The sequence below is a fragment of the Perca fluviatilis genome, chromosome 2, assembly GCF_010015445.1.
Source record: "Perca fluviatilis chromosome 2, GENO_Pfluv_1.0, whole genome shotgun sequence".
NCBI classification, from domain to species: Eukaryota; Metazoa; Chordata; class Actinopteri; order Perciformes; family Percidae; genus Perca; species Perca fluviatilis.
The window spans coordinates 41550340-41571709 of record NC_053113.1 but is presented as its reverse complement, the minus strand read 5'-3'; the positions used below and the strand labels follow the sequence as shown (position 1 = coordinate 41571709).

The 21370-nt window shown below is 42.7% G+C and overlaps 1 protein-coding gene across 1 annotated transcript in view; it reads right to left on the bottom strand.

The window, feature by feature from the left end:
• The window catches only part of tenm4 (teneurin transmembrane protein 4), a 226404-nt gene that overhangs the window by 69208 nt on the left and 135826 nt on the right, over nt 1–21370 (bottom strand). Inside the window, 7 exon segments of the mRNA XM_039778870.1 lie at nt 3507–3533; nt 5962–6147; nt 9790–9990; nt 11554–11748; nt 12470–12571; nt 19024–19234; nt 20407–20621. Coding sequence (XP_039634804.1) covers nt 3507–3533; nt 5962–6147; nt 9790–9990; nt 11554–11748; nt 12470–12571; nt 19024–19234; nt 20407–20621 — 1137 coding nt within the window.

The following is a 21370-nucleotide window of genomic DNA, read 5'->3' as shown; positions in this document are numbered from 1 at the left end:
ATCATTATTATAGAGGTAACTGCCCACGGGTGTTGCTGACTCTGGAGAAGCACAGTGTTTGTTAACCGTGCGGTAATGACGGTACATTTTGTCTGTCTAGGATTTGGGAATAGACTAAGGGCGGTTCCACGCTGGAAGCGTCGTGCGAGCGTGTCAGCTGCTAGGCGTGTCCGTTTATATTTCGGCTCCCATGGTAACAGGGTAGAGCTTACACACTGCCCGCGTGACACGCACGTCTCGGGCGCGCCGGAAACGCGTGCCTGCTAGAAATAGAACCGACGCCTATTTTTCACGCGACACGCAAGCGTGTTGGAAGCGTTTCCAGGCAAAATGGAATAGGGAAAGATGTTTATATGTCGTTTAGACACAAATACGTATTAATAAATGACATGTTGATGTTTGAGTCTCTAGGTTTTGATATAAATGCAGATATAAATGTAATTTTAAAAAAAAGTTGATTTTCTAATATTGCACCTGTCAATACAGAACGAAATATTCTGTAGACTATTTTGCCGTCAATACTGCCGACGTTGTCTTTGCTGTAATCAGATCAGTATATATTTATGTTTAACATGGTATTTCATTTTATCAATTGGAAACATACATGTGTCCAGACATGGCTAGCAGCAGCAGCAGCAGCAGCACCACCGCGTCAGACACGTTTCTGGTGTGTGAAGACATAGAAAAATCCACGCAGCCGCCACGCAGCTGACACGCAACAGAAACGCCACGCTCACGCCACGCAGGCAGTGTGTAACCGGCCTAATGAGAGATAAAGCGGCTGATTACGAACAATAAGAGATAAAATGGGTTTGTATTGAAAACACTGGACATATGGTCGGTGTCCCAAATTCCCCATACAATGTCCTTAATTATGAACCTGCTTAACCACCTGTTTAACAGGTGTCTGGGTTAGGGTTAGGGCAACCTGTCTCAAATAAGACCCTCATCATTTGGGACGCTCAGTTTTTGGAAAATAATTTGGGACACTAAACTACACGTATACCTATATGGTCGTCTAAAACATACCTCTTTGGGTTATCCTTCAACATTACATAATATTACACTTCACCTGCAGTTATTTGCTTGTTTTTAATGTGCTTAATTTACCGGTTTTATTGTAAAGTGTATTTGAGTAGAAAAGCGCTATATAAATAAAACAGATTATTATAATTATTATTAAACAAAGAGGCTATCAATCAGCTGCCGTGTTGGCCTTTTTTTTTTTTGATAGACAAAGGGGTCACTACAACACTAAAGTCACGTTAAGACTGTAAACAGGTGAGGGTTGCTATAATGACTCCCAGCTGAAGGTGATTAATTCAATACACCTTTTGTGAAGCTTCTAATATCCCTTTGAAGGCCAATCAGATAAGAGGGATCTTCTAAATCAATATTCACTCATTACTACAGTAGATTGGCCTCCTGTATCTATGCTACTACAGCTGGGGAACGAAAGCAGAGGTGTCAATGCTGGCATTCCTGCACAGAATTGGATCCGTTTTCATGTGATTTTCCAATGTGGCCGTTATGACGATCATAGTATTTCTGCTTTTGTTGTCTACAACAAACAAAACTGCATTAGTTACTGAAAAAAAAGCTTATTATCATCATTTGCTTTCTGTTTTGATAAGTTGTCTCCAGACCTTTTCTTAGCAATCAATAGCATCATCCCTTCAGGGAGAGTGAGTGTTCTGTCATTAATCGAAGCAGAATGCTAAATAAAATTTGAGTAAGGATGAGCTGGGTAGCATTATGCAGGGGAGGGCTTAGCTTGCTCTGTGTTCCCCGGGCATGTGACCCCAGGGGATCTAAAAGCAGTCTGGAGCAGACCGACAGGTGAAACGTTCATCTGCTTCTTTCTGGATAGGTCTTCACAAGGACATAGATCAGAGGATTAGCTTGCCCATTTTTATAGGGCTGTTTGGCATTTATCTGGTAGCTCGTGATTCGTATCCTCTCGCTGAAGCAGAGGGTAGCATCTCAAGATATCAAACGCATAAGGCTGTCACAGTTTGTGTTGTTAGCAAGCTGCCTTGATAGGGAGAATGCTAAGCTGACCCATTTTATCAACTAAAGAGACTAGGGCGGCTGTCTCAATGCTCTTACATCACACGGGGAGAATAGGAGCTAGAAAGAAAGAGAAACGGTTACGGTGAATGGGAGGCATGTATTAAAGGGAGAAATATCAGATGAAGGAAGAAACAGTGATGAGAAGGAAACGGAGATAAGTACTTAGGAAGCTAAAAGGTAGAAGCAGTACCAAGGATAGATGGTTAGCTGAGGAAGGCATCAGTTGCATTTTGGTCGGTGCAATACAGAGAAACGACAGTATCATGACATGAGTGATAATACAGCCATGGACCAATGAACCATCCACATTTATACATATTATTGCACATGTATGCCTCATAAATGGGGATTTAAAAAAGTAAAAGCAGAACTAGTGTACATTTCAGGTTAGTGGAGCAACTCTGACAAAATATTGCCAAATAATATCCCCAACCTATCTGTTGTTCCCTTCTGTTCTCTGTGCTGTATATATATATATATATATATATATATATATATATATATATATATATAAAATAGTAAATAACATGGGGATCAATTGTGGAGCATTTAAAAATGGTAAGAAAAAGAAATAATCCTGTCTCAATTTTCTTCTCGTTTCCCTGAAGAAGGGACCCACAGTTGAAGGCTAATGCCATTACAAAGTGTCTTGCCTCCTAGACACGTTTGGACATTAGGCGTCCTTTATTGAGCAAATGGACAAAACAACTCTGGTTTAGACCAGTGGAGACAGATGATTAGTAAGCTCCGAATGTTTATCACAAGGATAAATAAAGATCCGTTCTCTGTTGGCCCCAGTTCAACTTAATTGGCAGCCCTTTCAGAGATGAGCCCCTGCTGAGCCCTGCCTGAAACAGCTCCAAACTTGAGGCTGCACGTGTTCAAAGGACTCCTCTGGCAGCCACTCTCAGGCCAGGTGGTCCATTACCAAGGACACAGCGAGAGTGAGCGAGGGTGCTGGAGGCAGAAAGGCAGGGTTGCTGCAGAGCCTCCACCCCCTGCTTGCCCTGCACCAACCAGACCATGAACTCTTTTAATTAGAGAGGATGCGGCCTCAGCACCTATCAGGCCCTGCTCACAGCTGCACACTCATCCATAATGCATGGCACAGGTTATGAAGCCCTTTTTTCTCTCTCCTATTGAGAAAGCGAGGCTGCACACAAACCAAATATTCAACACGTATAGAAAGCAGCACAACTTGACTCACCAGGTGTGAAAGTGCTAAGTGGAGATTATTTACTGTGTGACAATATGGCAAAAAAGTTGATGGGAGGTGGGGATCTTAAGAATGAGTTGTTTGGGGCGACAAGAGGTGCATAGTGTTTGCATATGTCAATGTAGGGGAAGAGCATGGTGTGTGTGCATGATTTGTTAATGCTGGCTGGAGTTACAATGGGAGGAGGGCAAAATAGAAGGAAGGAGGAATGCCATACCTTTCACTACCTTATCCAGATAGTGAGCTTGGGAGATAAAAGACAGGACATATAAGGGAGGTTTGAACAGTGCCACTTCCATGACAAGACAGCAAGGCAAGGTGTTAGTTTACATTACAAAAGATAAACAAAAAAAAAAGGAAAAGTGCAGGCTTAAGCAAAATCATGCATTACAAGCAACACAACAAATACAATCCAACACAGAGGGAGAGGGATGGAGACGAAAAAAAAGACAGGGGGGTTGTGGAACACAGAGAAAGAGAATGAGAGAGAGAAATAAAGAAAGAAAGAGTGAAAGAGAGGTTAAAACAAGTGATATGTTCAGAAAGAACATTTGAATCTGTCCCCATTTATCAACTGCCAGGATCGGCAGAATATCTCAGGGGAGTATTTCAAAAGCAGCGTGATTGATGCACATATTACCACCCTTAAATCTCTCAAGCAATATCCTACAGGAGGTCAGGATGTTCAACAAAAAGCACTTTTAATCTTGAAACACCTCTACAGACGATGAGGTCAACAGAGGCTTCTGCAATGACGGGGGGGCTATATTGGACCTCCTGTGCTCCACAGCATGGGGCTTGGGGCCAAACGCAGAGCGTCTCAATAATGAAAATTGATTTAAATTGAGATCTTTGGCATCTTAATGGATGACACTGAGGAATATTCTTGTCGAGGGAGTGGGGATCTCAATATGGCACTTATAAAAGGCCCATCAATAATGCAAGGCGGGCATATGAAACATTCACAGGCTGAGTCAAGGCTCTGTACTCAAGCAGCTCTGTTCCAAGATATAAATGAGAATACTGTGAGAAAGATTATCTTCATCTATTTGAATACGTAATATAAGACTACTCAACTTTTGTCCCATCTCCCCAGTGACTTATATGTGTGGGAGTTTCTGTTTCAATTCTGTCCAGTGAAATGCTGTGGCAGAGGGGGAAGAGATATCCACTGTTTCCTGGCTTCCTCTCTGATGCTTGGCTGGTTGGGTCATAGAATGATAATGAGTGAGCTACCATGTTAGGTGGCGACTGTCAACATAGCAGTGGCTGGGTAGCTTAACCGCGACGTTGTGATTGCCACATATTTTGCATGCAAATGCATTGACTGATGACCACAACATTCGAATAAATGTGGAGTCAAAAATATTTCCCTCTGAAACACAGTGGAGTAGAAGTAGGACGAAAGAAATGTATTTGAAATACTCAAGTGAAGTACCAATATCTCAAAGCTGTACTTAAGTACACCACTTGAGTAAATGCATTCAGTTACTTTCCACCAACAAAACAAAGGAATAAAAAGGAAATGACAGAGGTGAAGAGAAGAGAATTGATGCAAAACAGGTAAAGAATGATAAAGTTCAAGTCTTGCAAAGCAGGCATCCCATAGCATGTCCTGTGGATGGTCTCTACTGATGTTCAGAGGAGGTTAGACATCAAATATCATGAAGCTAAGTACATTAAAACACTTGTCTTAATGAGCTCAAGTTACACTTCAACAATAAAACTGTCAGACTTCAGAACATCTACCATCATAACTCAGAAATATCTTCCATTGGGCATTCCCAACAGAGACAGGTAACAAACAGGTCAACTACTGCTTACTTACAGCTTGCCTGCGTCTGTTGTTGCTAATATTTACATATTACTGCAGTCACTACTTCCAAGCAAATGTTGACAACGAGGAATGCCACCTCTCCAGGAATTAAAACATTGCACATTGAAAGTATATTTTCAATATAGAGTGTGTTGTACACTTCGCAAATTTTCTCATTGTGGCTCATTCTGTCTCTTAACTACTTTCTCTGTAAAGGATTTTAACAAAATAAATAAAAAAGAGCCAACTATATCAACCCATGAACCACTGCTGGCATACTCTGCAAAACACAGAACACTTAATGACTGGCAACGCAATGTTTTTTTTTAGGTTTAAGTGAGCCAAGGTTTCCAGAAAGCTCTGACATTCAGTCAAGGTCCTGAAAACGTCTGCAAGCGTTAAGAGAAGATGAACAAAGTTTTAGAGCTAAAAGTGGTGGTTGACCTGCGCACAATGACTCACGTTTCACCATTTGAAATTAATAGTAAATTTGAAGGGAGAAAAGAAAGAGCTGAGGAAAAGGATGAGCAAAATGAAAGGACACCTTAGCACATTCCCACATTAAAATGCATGAAGGCAAGCCTCAGATCCTTGAGTAAACCTGTTCATGCTTTACCGAGTTGCACAAATTCAATTAAGCATGCTTTCCATCCTCTCTTCTCCAACTGGACCCTTCCCCTCACACCCAGCGCTTCATACACTCGCAGACAGACAGACAACCTACGCCTTTGTTGGCCTTCCACACACGCACACACACACACACACACACACACACACACACACACACACACACACACACACACACACACACACACACACACACACACAGTCAAGTCAAAACCTCTTCCCATCCTACCAATAGTGCAGTGTTCTCCGTTCCAACCGGGACTGCATTCACATTTGCCGTCCCTGCAAGTGCCATGCTCGTTGCAGCGAGGGTGACACGCCCTCTGGTCACACCCAGTGCCCATCCAGCCGTCGTCACAGCGGCAGGTGCCCGACACACAAATGCCATGGCCACCACAGTCCGCTGCACAAATCTCTGTGGGAGACAGGGGCATAGAAAAAGACAATAAGAGAGAGTGGGGGAAGACAGACAGAAAGGAAGGAAAAGGGGGGTGGGAAATGGGATGGAGAAGGGAAAACAAGGGGGTGACGGGACAAGGCAACAAGGGGTGAAGAAAAGACAAATCCAGGAGTTATTGTCAAGGAAAAGCAGCCACGCTCCACTACCTTGTCTGATGGCAGCTGAAAAGAAATTCCTGCACCTCATAAGGGGGCAATCCTTTTTGACAATACAAATCTAATAAGTCCATTATAAAGAAAAGACATGGAACGTGGAGGCCTAAGCAGACTTATTCTTGCCCTTGGCTCTTCTCCTTTTTGTAAATTCACCTCTTTCTGACAAAAAGGGTATAAAGAGGAGATAATACACAGCTGGAACTTCTTGTAGCAATGACAACGATATCAGCACCAATATTTGGATTAAACTGTGAAAGTTACTATATATCCTTTGTTAAACATGCTGTGTTCATAGCTTTGCCACATTAATATGGGCAAAAGGCAGGAAGTAAGGCTCCACAAATGTATTCAAGGCATTTTATGTCAAAATGCTGTTTTTATTCTACCTAAGTTCAGTGCACCAGAGGAGGAAGTGCATTCACAGTATGAAGGGGACTGAAAGACAGCGCCACAGTAAAGCTCGGCTGGAGCTTTTGTGTGGCAGCTGAAAGACCTCCGTGACACATTACCCACGTCTCATGAACTCCAGGGAGAGTATGACGAGACGAAAGCTCAAAGAAATTATACACTGACAGATTTATTATGAAACTCATTGAAATGTTAACCTCTTTATTAAGTATTATGTAAAAAAAATTAAAAAAAAAGAGGCTTAGCAGTACTGTATGGGCAACGAGGAACAATAGCCATGTATTACTGGATTGTTAACCAAGCCAATTCAAATATGACTACGGGGGGGGGACCAAACTGGAGGTAGAAATCTTTTAATAAGTCAATTACTGTCTTTACAGTGCCCATTTTGTCATTGCTACAAATTAGATTTGAGTGGTATTTTCAGCCACAAATCATAACATGACATTACCATTTTAAAAAGCTTTTTTTCTTTTCTCTTTTTTTGAAATCACTCTCCCCAGCCCTAATTTTACATCTGACTTTTGATTTAGAGGCACAGTATGCTAGCAGCATTTAAATCCGTGCCCCGTATGACTGCCAAAACATACACAACAACAAACATCATTACACACGCAAACACAGAATATCAGATTAGGATTCAGGTACAGAGGTCTGCTCGTCAGTCATTTTCTAATAATTATTTATTGTGGAATTATGCCTTCTAAGACAATATTAACACATTTAAATAGGAGGTGCTAATGAACATAATGAACATCTTGAGTGATCTCATTAGCGCATGAGTTGAAAAAAAAAACAAGTGACCCTACCAGTTCCTTTCTCAGAATGATTAGAACACGTAACGGTCAGAGAAAACAGACTCAAACTGACTGAGAGACAACTGTTCACTCGGAACAAAGGAGAAACCTTTAACGTGCAAAAGATGCAATTATAGCCTGCGGGCAAACCCTCATTATCCGTGGCCAGAGGAGTCCACAGTGAGAAATACCCCATCCCCATGATGGCCGTTACCATTTGCACTAAAGGGCCGCGTAAACAAACTTTCCTCTGGGTGAGAGAATGGCAAAAATGGCATAAAAACACACATATTAAAGGACATAAAACCTCAGGCATTGTTTTATGGCTTGTAACAGCATTACTACTAGCTGTGCACACCCAGGTTGTACTGTTCCGAGCCACATGAGAAAATGAGTTTGTGACTTAAAAGTATTGGGGAGGGGGGGATTAAAGAATCTTGAACGACATACTGAAAGCTTTCCATCTTTTTCTTCCCCCAGTCTGCAAGGTTATAGGCTGCTAGCTGAACTACCCCACCACCAAGCTTAGTGTTGTATTAGAGCCCAGAAAGCTCTGCAATGACCAGGATAAAGGTGGATAAAGAGCCAACTCGTCATCATTTACAGAGCTCTTTCTCTGCGAGGCAAACTCAGACTAACTGCCCATTTCCCTCAAAATCCCCAGGATTACCTAATAGGTCATTGTGCCTGCTTGGAATATAAAGGGATTCGTGGATCCAAGAGACTGCCGAACTAAAACTCTCATTTCAGAAATATTTTGTGAGAATACAAATGATGATGTTGAGGCTGCAGCTGTCACCGCCTATCCAAAGCGTAAAATCTGCCAGAGAATAACCCTAAAACATGAATACAGTCTCATATGATCATTTATACGTGGGGGAAAACTGCTTTCATCTGCCAACACTGAAAGTACGTGATGTTAGATACCTACATTTGATAGCTCTTTAACAATCCACCACTGAGGCTACATTCACACTGCTGCCTTTTCATTTTTAAGTGGCGTTTTGAGACAAAAACGATCTCCGTCCACGCAAGAGTTTTAGCTCCAGTAGCAGAACTAATCTCCGTCCGTATTAACACGTGCACGTGCACGAACGTCCTTTTTAAACCAAAACGTAGTAGTGTAGAAGTAGCTCGAGTTCTCTGAGGGTTTTCACTAAAATACTCCATTGGTAAATGTGAGCAGGCAGGCGGCTGTCACAGTTAAACATAATTTTTTTTTTCATCCTTAGAGCCTCAAAAAGGTATATTCTAGGTGTAAAACTTTATCTTATGCTCAGCCTATTCTTGACTACCAAGAGAAGACATTCCCCATGGACAAAATGAACACAATGGGAACAATCCTCCGGAGCAGAAAAAGCTATCATCAGCTGTGAGCCTTGTGCCAACGTGAAGAAAGCCAGAACTCAAGAAAGAGCATTAACATGCATTAGATCATTCCCCTGACAATACCCCTGCTATGCATGTTTCCCTCTTTACTCTGGCTGCCAGCTAACCGCGTGGAGCTTGAGGATGAAGCCATTCGTAAAAGAAGTCAATTTAGAGCAAAATCAACCAGAGTTTGATTGCTAGCTGTGGACCTCCAACTGATCAGTGATGTGAATAATTGAGGCTTTTATGTGGGCCATTTTATTTTAACATAATCACAAATGTTTACTTCTGCGAGGAGCGAGGAGCGCGGCACTTATCAAAGTTATGAATTGAATCAAGCAGTGAAATAAATTCTGACAAAAAGGCAAGGATTTTATCCCAGATATGTGACAGAGATGTCATACACAGAAGGTTAAAACATGTTGTTGCGGTTTCTTGTCAGTTGTGAGGTATTAAAATAAAAATGTAAATATTGAAGGTTAATAAATTATACAGGATACTGTAAAAAAAGTAGTTGAGGATCGATACATGTAAGAATTATACAAGTGAGAAGTGTATAACTACAAATATAGGTACGACTAGCTGTTTCACTAGCTGTGATAAAACTTTACTTCATGATTAAATTATGTTTTGTTTTTATGTAATGCTTTATTTACATTAATAAATACATAAGATGATGGCCTAAATGCTGGAAACAGCAAAAAAATCACAACAAAAAAAGAGACAAATTCTTGGCTTATTTTATTTAACGTGAATGCATTGAGGTTTTTTTTTTTTTTTTCTACTTGGTAATCAAAGCTACATCAGCATTGATCTGTGAAAGGAAATTCCGCCAATGTTTACTCTCGTCTGAGGGAAGCACTCACCTGTAGAGCAGTCATGGCCCGTCCAGTTGGGATCGCAGCTGCAGGTTCCGGTGTCTGCCAGGAAGGCTCCGTGTCCAGAGCACTGGTCCATGCAGGAGGCCCTGGGGCTCTCGCATCCAGGCCCGCCCCACCCCACAAAGCAGTGGCATTCTCCCTGGACACACACCCCTCGGCCTGAGCATGTCGGATCCAAGCAGTCCACTAAAAGGGTTCCAAAGAGACAGCGTCAGACACACCAGTCACCTGCTATTTCCCTCTTTCAGAGGCAACCTGGTGTCTCTATTTGAGCCTGAGTAGAATGACAACTGCAGTGGGCCGCAGCTCAGCTGCAGCTGCCTTAGTGCAAGTACAATGAATGTACAAAAAAGGAACACAGAAAACGACGCAGGGCAGCATACTTTCTCTAAAGCCGGAGACAAGATTTACAGTCAAACTAATTAAATCACACTGAGGCTTATGGTACCAAACTAGGGGCACTGCCCACGCTCCTGCTGGCACGGTCCCATTAACTCATAATGGAAACTCCTCCTGAAGAGGGAAGGTGCCTTAATAGAAGCATGTTTCTCGAAAATGAAAGCCATGATGATGAATAGTTCAAAGCTGGAAAAAAAAAACAAAAAACACATTACCAGAATGTAAAGGACAAAACAGGGCAAAGTAAGGAAAATCCTTCTAGGCAGGCTCAACACTAGTTTACAGACTATTAGAAGATCGCTGTGACTGAGGAAGCCTTGCCCTGGCTTCCCTCTGCTGCATCTTTTTTGTGCACTGCATCAGTGTACACAGTACACAGTGTATCAGTTCAATTAGTATGCAAATATCAAACTAATAGCTGTTTCTATAGCATCCCTTCCCTTGACATCTTGTTAAATGAATGCTCACTTTGTAAGGCACAGGAGTTGTGGGAGCATACAATCAAAATGAGAACGTTCTTACTACCAGACAATATCTGCATGGTACACGCAGATGGCAAATGGGCCCCAAGCAGGAGCAATGTCTAGCCACTGAGAGCGGCAGGCCGCGCCATGGCAGCTCCCCTTTACTGTGACATAAATGGGTATAAAGGCCGTCATAGTAAGACAAACAGGATCTCTCGCCTCTTAGCAGATGGTTTGGGCACAAGGCACAAAGATCAGAGGCTAACTGACAAGAAACTCTCTCCTGGCAATTAATCATTGTGGCTGAAGGTCGCACGGAAGAAAGGTAAAAATGTTAAAGGGCCCTCGTCCACATTCCCCCTCCACTCCTTATGGATAATACTCCACCTAAAATAGAATGGGGGCCTACGGATGTCACAAACCCCCATTTATCAAACTCCCAGGGCCATTTTTCATCTTGAAATGAGAGCCTTCAAGAGCTGGCAAACACAATGGCTCCTTCAATCTTATCTGGTCAAGCCTTATCCAGCATCGTGAATGTGGAGTTCCTAATGGATTAACATCAGACTTTGTGTCTGAATTTCTGGCAGTAAATGGACTGTTTCGATTACCGCAATGCCTTATATTCATGATTTATACAGGAAAAGTCACCTAGGATGCATACTCTGAAGCGTTACGGCTGTAACGATCTTCATAAAGGATGTCCTGCCATTATATTACTGGATAGACTGTTAAATAAGCCATACCCACTTAATAGCCGTTCCCATTATGAGTACTGCATTAAAATGTCTAGCACTAACAAGCTCAGATGGTGGTTACAAAAGCCATATTATGTAGGAATTTATACGTTTAGGATACATTACCGTCACTTATCACTTATAATCACCTTCTTCACAGTTTTCCCCTTTGTAGCCTGGGTTGCAGATACAGGTTCCCACGATGCAGGTCCCGTGGCTACTGCATGTGATGTCAATGCACTGGTTGGTGGGAATGTCACACTCGGAGCCCTTCCAGCCGCTGTGACACATGCAGCGACCTTTAAGGTATTGACCATTCCCACTGCATAGCACTGGACAGGCAGCTTTGAAAAGAGCAGACAGCATACATCCATTTGAATGGACCCCTCCAACCATAGCTTCAAAGAATAGTAAGTGTGTGCTAAAGCCTCGATATGACAATGAGCTTCTTGACCAAAATGTTGAAAGGTTTCCTTTCCCCGTGTGCAACACGCAGCACACATTACTGCACTTTGGCATCCAGTGCAGATGTGACCCAGTTCTAACAAAAAACAACACATATCTCATAGCAATACAATGGCTGTTGTGCAGCTGTTGAAAAAAAAAAAAAGAGTTGAATTAAAAAGTGTAAAATGTGGTGCCAATCAACACATGGATAACAGATGGCAGTACGTGCAAAGATGCAACCAAAACAAACTGCTATCAATCTAACATTCTGCTCAAAGTTGTTAATTTGGGGGAAAATATGGCCTTGGTGTCATTAATTGAAAGAATGATTGAATACCAGCCCTATAATCTAAAGCCCTCTTCTCTATACAGTTATTCAAGAGTTCTTTTATGTGCAACACAATACGCCATTAGGAGAGATAGAGGTAAAAATGAATCGTCTGGAGGAGAACTGCCTAATTTAATAAGAAAGATCTGAAGTACAATAAAAGTAATTGTAAGATTGTAATGGCTTTGTTCTGGTCACGCAGTGAATAAAATTTGGTCGGCACCCTTCAAATGTTATGTATGAACGATGTAGATCAATAAAGACATTATTATGATATGGGAGCGACTTACCTCGCCCACAGTCAGGTCCTTTGAATCCTAAAAAGCAGTGGCATGTTCCAGCAACACAGTCCCCGTTCCCAAAGCAGTTACTGGGACAGTCATCGATAGAATCTGCAAGAGAGCAATCAGGAGCTTTTCTGAGTAATGTGGTCTGAAAAAAAAAAAAAAAAAAAACTTTCCTCCCACTCATTTTCTTTGGCTTGATTATTACGCCTTTGCTAATGACAGTAATAAGCACAGGCTCCAATCCTGTCAACATTTCCATTTCACTGCAAAACATGTTTGAGTGCTACTAATGTTTCACCTGAACGGTAGAATTCACTAAAAGAGTAAACACGTTCTGATCACCTGGGCTTCAACCGAAACTCCCAGAGCCGACACATTCTCCGAATTTCTGGACGCACTGGATGTGACAAGTGACATGCATCATTTGACAAACCTAATTTGATGTTTTGATGGCACACTGAAACCAGGCAATCTGAAGACTGGAACCTGTCTTTCCCCACCGCCATGGGTAATGGTCGGATTTTCTGTCTGCTTTTAGGTATTGGTAGAGACAATGAGCAGGCCAGGCAGACTGCTTTGTGCTCCCGTTTCCTTTTTATCTGTTTATAAGTGTACTTTAAAAGGGACTTTTTCCAAGTTTTTAATGCTCAAGTGGTTTTTGAGACTCGGCGTACTCCGGCGGTAACTCAGGTCACATCAACAGTACTGTGGACTCTTTTAAAAAGCAGCTAAAAACCCCACCTGTTCAGACAGGCATTAATACACAACATGCACATTTTGGTCTGGTGTTTTCTCTTTGACTATATTGGATTTGTTGTTTTGTTGTATTTTTTCAATGTGCAGCACTTAGTGACTGGTGTCTGTGAAAGGAGCTATATAAATCAACTTTGCTTGCTTGCTGCATGCAGATAACTTTAGTCTTGCGGAGAGAACCATCTGGAAGGGTTTTGACACTGAACTTGCCATTCAAAAGACCCTTTTCTTCGTCCAGTTCTGCTCCAGGAGGTTTGTTTCTGCTAGCCAACCACAACGTCACTGCTGCATTGCTTCCTGATTTCCCAAACTATAGTGTGTAGCGTATGTTCTTTTGTGGGCCATTGACATACGCTGTTTTTTAATATGTTCTTTTATTACATTATCAATCGGGTCTTTGAAAACAACTTGTCCACTAGTTTTGTATTAAAAAAAACTAGTGAGTGGAGTTGGCTTCCACTCAAATAGTGTGTGATTTTATCCCAGACCCCAGCCATTCACTCTGATCAAAAAGCACTTTCCACACAGTCACTGGTGCTTCACCATGTGCACATAAGAGGCACTGTAAGACACAATGCTGTTTTGTCTTTTAGCATGTCTTCGAAAAAAAAAAAAAAATTACTTTGCAACCTCTAGAACTGCGCAAATAGTGGAACATTCAAATTAAACATAGAAATTAATTTTGTTCTGTGTGCCTGCTTATAAGACATTACAATACATATTTTAAAAGCTTAAAGGGGAACTATGCAGTTTTTTTATAGCTTAATTTACCTTAACTGAACAGCTTCGGAGTCATTGGAATGGTTATATGACTTTTTTTTCGAGTTGAATGGTGGTCGTCTCGCTTCCCCCTAGCGCCTGTGAGCAGAAAAACCACCTTTGCAACTTTTGGCCAGCGGGCCACCGGCCTCAGCGTCAGGAAGTATCTCGTGATATCAGGTCTCGCCATGTAACGAATTTCTTGCACAAATACACGCCCATTCAGGAACCGGCTAACAAGGTAGCAATGGAGTTTTTCACGCTATCGTCATGGCTGAGCCGGTAAAAAAGAAGCCGAAAGCTAGGAAAGCATTGTCGGAGGAACAGAGCAAGAGGAAACGGCAGACTGACTAAGAGAGGAGTCAGACACGAGTAAACATAGGAGCTGCCAAATATCTATTCTGAAGCTGTAGGGGGAGCTCTAGAGACAAACCTGCCAGCAAAAAGCTAAAAAACTTTACCTTAATGAATTAACAAGTCCCCCCCTCCCTTTTTCTACAAACACTTGCATGGAAATACATGTTTTCTATAAAAAGAAACCAATACAATTTCAATGGAAGTTATACTGTATTTAGCATTATGTTGTTTACATATTGTATTGCCTCCTATTGATGGTGATTAAGTGGCTTTATTACTGTATCTTTCTGTGTTTGACAGCGTTTTTGTGTGATGCAAACAATCAGCACAACACTCTCCATCATTTTCTTTATCCATCCCTCTAATTAAATAAAAAAAAAAAGGCAAAATAATAATTTCTACTACTGTGTAATGACACTTTTATTAGCAATAAGAGTGACCAGTGAGGCGCTTGACAGCAGCAAAATTCTGAAACATGATACTCACTGAATTAAGCCTGAAATGGTGCTGAAAAATATTCAGTCTTGTCCATTGCTTTCAGGCAGCAGAGGCTCTGAGGCAAAACTTACTGAACAAAGAATCTCTTGTGCTCCGCAAAGGGCTAGAAATGTGAGCCATGGATTCAGCTTCCCTTTACTCTGGAGAGTCAATCAGCACTGAGGATGCAAGGCAAGACAGAGAGAAAAGACAAAGAGACAGAGAGAGAGGGTGTGTGTGTGTGTGTGGGGGGGGAGATAGAGGCAGACCAGAAATACAGTGAAAAGAGAGAGAGGGAGTGAGAGAGAGGGGTAGGCAACTACTGCCGATGTTTTCTGTGCTGCAGGCTTGCATTTGCCACGGAGGGTTAGTGAGGGGATGCAGGGGAGACTATCCTCCGGGGTGGTGGAGGCAAATCAGCATTTTGGTTGGGTTTTGATGGATTCCAACATGAACATGTACCTACAGTAGGAGAGCTGGGCTTTTTTGCTCAAAGCTATTGCAACCAGCAAAGAGAGAGAAAGAGAGAGAGAGAGAGAGAGAGAGAGAGAGAGAGAGAGAGAGAGAGAGAGAGAGCGTGTGTGTGTGTGTGTGTGTGTGTGTGTGTGTGTGTGTCCATAAGAAATTCCTCCCAGAAGTACAATTATGCAGGATTCCTGGCATGAGTCTTGCAGCTCATGTATATAGGGACAAAAAAAAAAAAACCTAAGCAGATTGTGATTAAGTGTCCACCAACCAATGGTCTGCAAGATCCAACTTAAACTGCATTCCACTGACTGATCAAGGTATTCTGACAGGCATTCTACAATAACGTACCTCTAATTAAGGTCATCTGATCTTTATCCATCATGATTTTTTTGTTTTTTATATTTTTTGGGCAATTTCAGCAGAAGACATGCAAGGGGAGAGAGAGGGGGGATGACAGGCAGCAAAGGGCCACAGGTCGGAGTAGAAACTGGGCCCGTTGCGTCGAGGAGTAAACCTCTGTATATGGGCGCCCGCTCTACCAACTAAGCCATCCGGGCGCCCCATCATGGCTTTTTCTTTGGTGAACAGCAAACGGTCAAATCGAACATATTTAATAGAGTAATCGTGAACTGCAGCCCTCCCATTCTGAATGCTGCTGACACAGTTTAGTAGACTACGCACTTCCCATGTCTATTGGCTGTGTTTCCTCTGAGAGTAGGGAGAGAAGGCCATGAATATCTCTTAGCCACATACTCGACATAGGCCAACGCATAAATCATGGATTCAAGCAGAGCTTCATTGAAATTCATTACCCTTTCACATCAGGGGAGCTAACTATTGTGTGAGTCTCTCCAGTCGGTGAGGACAGAGTAGCGTGCAGTAGGCAGGTTTAATCAGCGCCTTGCCACGCTCTCCGAAGATGCTCAGCACCTTTGAATGATGGGTGGTTGTGTAGAGAGAGAGAGCGAGCCTCTGCCATATAGTGGGACAGGATATGGAGTAAGACATTGGTGCTGGCTCTGTGATGCCTTTCGCTCTGCTCCCCTGCATAGGAAGCCATGTCTGGGTTGAAGCATGTCTGGCACCAGGCAGCAGGGACAAATGGCTTCATGCACCAGAGGGCTGCGATACAAAACATTCACTGGGACACATATCACATTGCCATGGAGCCACAGCCAAGTAATGAGAAGCAGCCCAGATGAAAGACAGGGACACTCCCTCCCCCCAGATTTAGTATGGCATGGCTATGTGCAACAAGCAAACCTTTCATTTAATACATGTAAGGAACACGCGGTGCCTCACTGACGATAAAATAAGACAGTTTGTCTTACTGACACTGTCAGAAACACTAAAATACTAAACTACGGTTTCATTTTTTTTAAAAACGGCCCTCTTGAGCATTTTAGCATCGTTTCAGAAATAATCTCCATCCATAATAACATGGCTGAAAACACATATCACAGACAGGTCTCATACACTGAGCATGCATGTGCCAGTAGGGCTGATAACGCTAATGGACACGGGAATTTTCGCAAATCGCTCAAATAACAGCTTGCAACAACCGACAACAAGGTAAAGAAAAAACAGCTATAATTTGTTACCCATGTTGAATGGATGAACCACCGGTAGCCAAGGCTGATGTAGTTTGTTTTCTTGCGGAAAAGGGTCACGTGATAGGGCCGTGACGAATCAGGGAAGGACACGTCGTGACCGATAAGACCCAATCATAGGTGTCTGCTTCATCGTTTCCAAAGGTCTCGATTTCTGTCTGTACAGAGCAAAACGCAAACCCCAGGGCTTTCAAAGGTCTCTGTTTTAGGGGCTTAGAAACGCCAGAGTAGTGTGGACGCGCAGACTAAAGGCGCTGACACGCCAACCCGATTATCGGCCGTCGGACAGTCTGGCGAGGTCAGTGACTTGAGTCTGTTCGGTGTGTTCCGTGCCATCGGCCTTCATTTGGGCCGATTTGACATCTTGAATCGGAAGGCGGGCAGTCGGACTCAATGGCCAATCCGATTGGTGGAGCGCTAACCCGGAAATGACAAGGATGAGCCTGACTAACGCCTCTCAAAATCTGACGAAAATCTTTTAAACTGACCTTTGTCAATCTGAAATGAAGACAGATTCTGCAACTGCACGGCCTATTTCTCACTTAAAATGTTTTCAGAAACACGTTTCGGTGAACTATCTTCGTAAAATATGAGACTGTATTCCGAACAAAGCCGCCATTATGCCCGGTTGAAAAATCCGGGAGCAGCCAGACGCACATGATGCGTTCGTTCCAATCAGCTGCCGGTTTTAATTTTTTGGGCGACAATACATTAGTGTCTCCTGCTGTTATGGAGACGTATTAGGTCTTGTGCACGCGCAGAACATACGCTCAAGTCGGCGTTGCTTTGGTGTGTTCCGAGGCACTTTTTTTTACCAACTCGGGGGGGCCGAGGCCAAAGATCGGCCATTGGGCTGGTGTGTCAGAGCCTTTAAAAATGAAAACGTATTAGTGTGGATGTAGCTTTAGTGTCTTATAAACAATGCTGCTTGTGTCTCTCAGTGCGCCTGTTCTAGATATTGCTCGCGTATATTTCTACGCCTGGGCTGCTCCACTTGAAGGTCAACGCTATCCCTCCACGGCTCAATACAATCCAGGCAGTTGGTGAGATTCAATTTCTGCTGAAGGGCACTTAACCGGTGACCCATTTTAGAAAGGGCCCCTCTGCCTGCCTCTGAGCTTCTGTGGGCAGATCAGCTCTGATACAAATGAACAGAGGCAGAATTTTAGATCTGACTAACTCCGCCCCTCCCCATTCCCATCTGTTGCACAGAACACCTTAACTAGTTGTGTTTTCTCTGATGCAAACCACAGGAGGCCTTCATGCACACCCAGTCATGAAGAAAAAAGAAAAAGTAAACATGCAGCCCTGACTCCCCCTCCTTGTGTCATATCATATATTAAATATTGAATTACAGCTGTTGTTGGCACAGCAAGGGAGGGGCGGGGGAGCATCTCTTGCCTGTCTCCACTTGGTGTTACATTAGTGTTGAGGACAGCTTCTTATCGATCTGCTGCCTGGCACAGCCCCTGTCACAGATGGACTCTGGCCCAGGAGCTTTTAATTAAAGAGCATGTGAGAACAGCTCCCAGCTGCCATCCCTGTGAAAGTCGACACCTCGGGCCCTCTCACACCTTGCTTTATACAGCAGTGCCAATCAAAGGCGCTTTAGGCAGAACAAAGAGGAGCGTACAAAACGGAATCACCTCCACAAGGCGGAGGACGTATACTGTATGTCTGAAACACAGCCGCGTGGCACACACAGCTAATCAGAGGAGAGAAATATCTCGCCTACTTTGATATATGGAAAGTAGATGGAAATTGGAGCAAATCATGATCAAAAATGGCACTAGCAGGAGGGTACAATCATACTTTGAATTGTATGCAAATGGTTCCCAGAAGCTGGACCCCTGATTCGCTCGGAAGACACTCAGGCTAATGAGGATATTATGATCTCTAAATGCCCTACTCAGGGGCATTGCAGGATAGCACTGATGTCCTGATTTTTGTAATATTCAGCTTCACCTTGATTAACCTGCACTTTCCTTGGCTATTGAAATCTGCCAAAAAAGTGCCTCTGACTCATGCCCCAAGTCTGGGCTGTTTGCTGTGGAGGTCTGCCGGTTGGTATTATAGGGATTATGTGGATTGCTATTACAGGTTTCAGCAGCAGGTCATGCCCAGGGCGCTCACCTATGGCGGTGGTGAGGAAGGAGACAGTTTCAGTTTCTTTTCCGTCGTTGTAGATGGCCAGGTGCCAGATGCCCGAGTCCATGTACTGGATAAAGCCTGTGTCGTGTGTGGTGACGAGTACCATGCTCCGCTGCTGAGCCACAGGCCCCTCCAGACCATGGACGTCCTGGGCCAGGAGCCGCCGCCCATCCAAAAGCTCCACAAAGTCAAACTGCAGACAGACACACAGAAAGTGAGAAAGACTGATAGGTGGACCGCAGACACGCCATTAGAGTGACATATGAGACTTGAGTGCTTTCAGCTCTCTTTATAGCGGAGCATCATTTGGTCTGCATGAATAACTCATCATTCCAGAGGGGCTTGAGTAAGTCTTGGCACATCGTGGCTGGATGGGCTGTGATAATTTCCTAATCCACATATCTTATATGAAAGCCTTGTATAAAACTATTAAAGGGAAAAAAGGGAAACTGGGTAGGGGGAATGTAAGTTAGTGTTTACCAAATACCATCTGCAACGATTTGCTTCATATCAGTAGTGACTCAATGAATACCAATGAGACAGCGTTTCATTTTTTTTTATCTACATAAGGAAGGGACTCTCGACTCATCTGCCACTATGTGTTTATCAGACACAGCACCAAAACTTCCCTCTAAACTATTTCCTTTGAAGTAAAAATAGAGAAAAGAGACAAACCTGATCTTTTGACTGAAAACTAAATTACGCTGGACCTAAATGCAAACACAAATCATGCTATGAGCAATTTGCTGAACTCCAGTTACATTTAGAGCAGAAATCTAAACTCTGTAAACCAAGCAGTCAGACATGATAAATAATATGATGTATCTGGTTCTGTGCTGCACATAGATGGGAAATTAGTGTAAAGAAAAATCTCCCTTTCTTGGCCCCTGAGCCCCCTATCTTTGTGTGATTCATTGATGATATTGAACCCAGAAGAAATTTGCCATAAATCCTTTTCTGCAAGAAAGAAAGTGATTCATAATACAATAGAGAGATTTATGAATTGGTCTGTATTAACGAAACGTTCCTGCATGCTTAGATAGATGTTTTTAAACAATATCCCAATGTATATTCTGTGGCAGAAGGAAGAATGGAAAAAGAACTCGAATCCGTATACAATGCAGACATGATTGTAATTTGTTTCACACAGCCTCCCATTTACAATTCACTGTGCTATTACTACTGTAAAGTACTGTTGTCTTACGCAAAGAAGACATCATGATTTGTCACAGAAAACACACAAGTATAACAACTTTAAGTCGACAAAACATTTCGATTTTCAAAATGTTCACTGTCATACAGAATGCGGTAGATTAACTGTAGTAACAAATGAATGAGCGTCAGAGACATTCAAAGGTTTCCCACCTGTGTGTGTGACGGAGGTAGGCCTCTCCTTCCGTAGACTCCCACTAAGGCATCTTTGCTCAGGGACACGTTAAACTTCAGGTACATGGGATGATCAATGAAGACCTGGGACCTCCAGAAGATACCGGGAGGAATCTGCTGCGCGACCTTGCGCCCCACGTCAATCTCGCCCATATCTATATAGCTGTCATCTGGGAACAAGCTGTCCAATTTGCCTGCATTGCACACAAAGCAAATCGGTCAAAGAGATCACACCATTAATCCAGCACGTGGAGGGCAGAGGGAGTCTGCCGAAGCATGATAGTCTGACCATATCGCAGATATTCAATCACATCCCTGACAGCGACAGGAAGGAAAAAATATTATGAATGACCCCTCTGGCCACTGCCAGCAATTCCAGTCCCAATTCCAGTGGGGTGGAGTACAGAACTAAGAATAATCCAATTGAACATCAGTCTGATCCTCAAACACAATTCTAGTTACATCCTGAAGTGAGTTGTGTTGATTTTTCTCAAATGGCAAATAATCATTTAAAAGTCTGTTTAAAATGAAATGATGAAATATGTTTAAATACCTGGTAGCATTGATTATTTTAAAGCCTCATCCAATCATTAAACTTGGGATGTTTTTTTTTAAATAATCTGTACACCATTTCATAAATCTTCATCAAAGTGAAAGGTTCTAAAAAGTAGGATTTAAATTGGTTGAACATATGGAGTGAAAATGGTACGGAAAATACTTCAGAAAATGCAACTGTTTCAGTTATAATTGAAGTAAAAGCAATAAAGTGAAAATTGTAATTATAGTAAAGCGGGATCTCTAATGCTAGTACCCGCTCAGGTACTAGCACACCCACTGCCAACAACTGTCCATATGCTCCATAATACACCTTATATTGGACTCGGTGGAAATGGCAACATCTGTTTGCCCATGTAGATGAGCTAATTTCGGCACCGATGTCTGC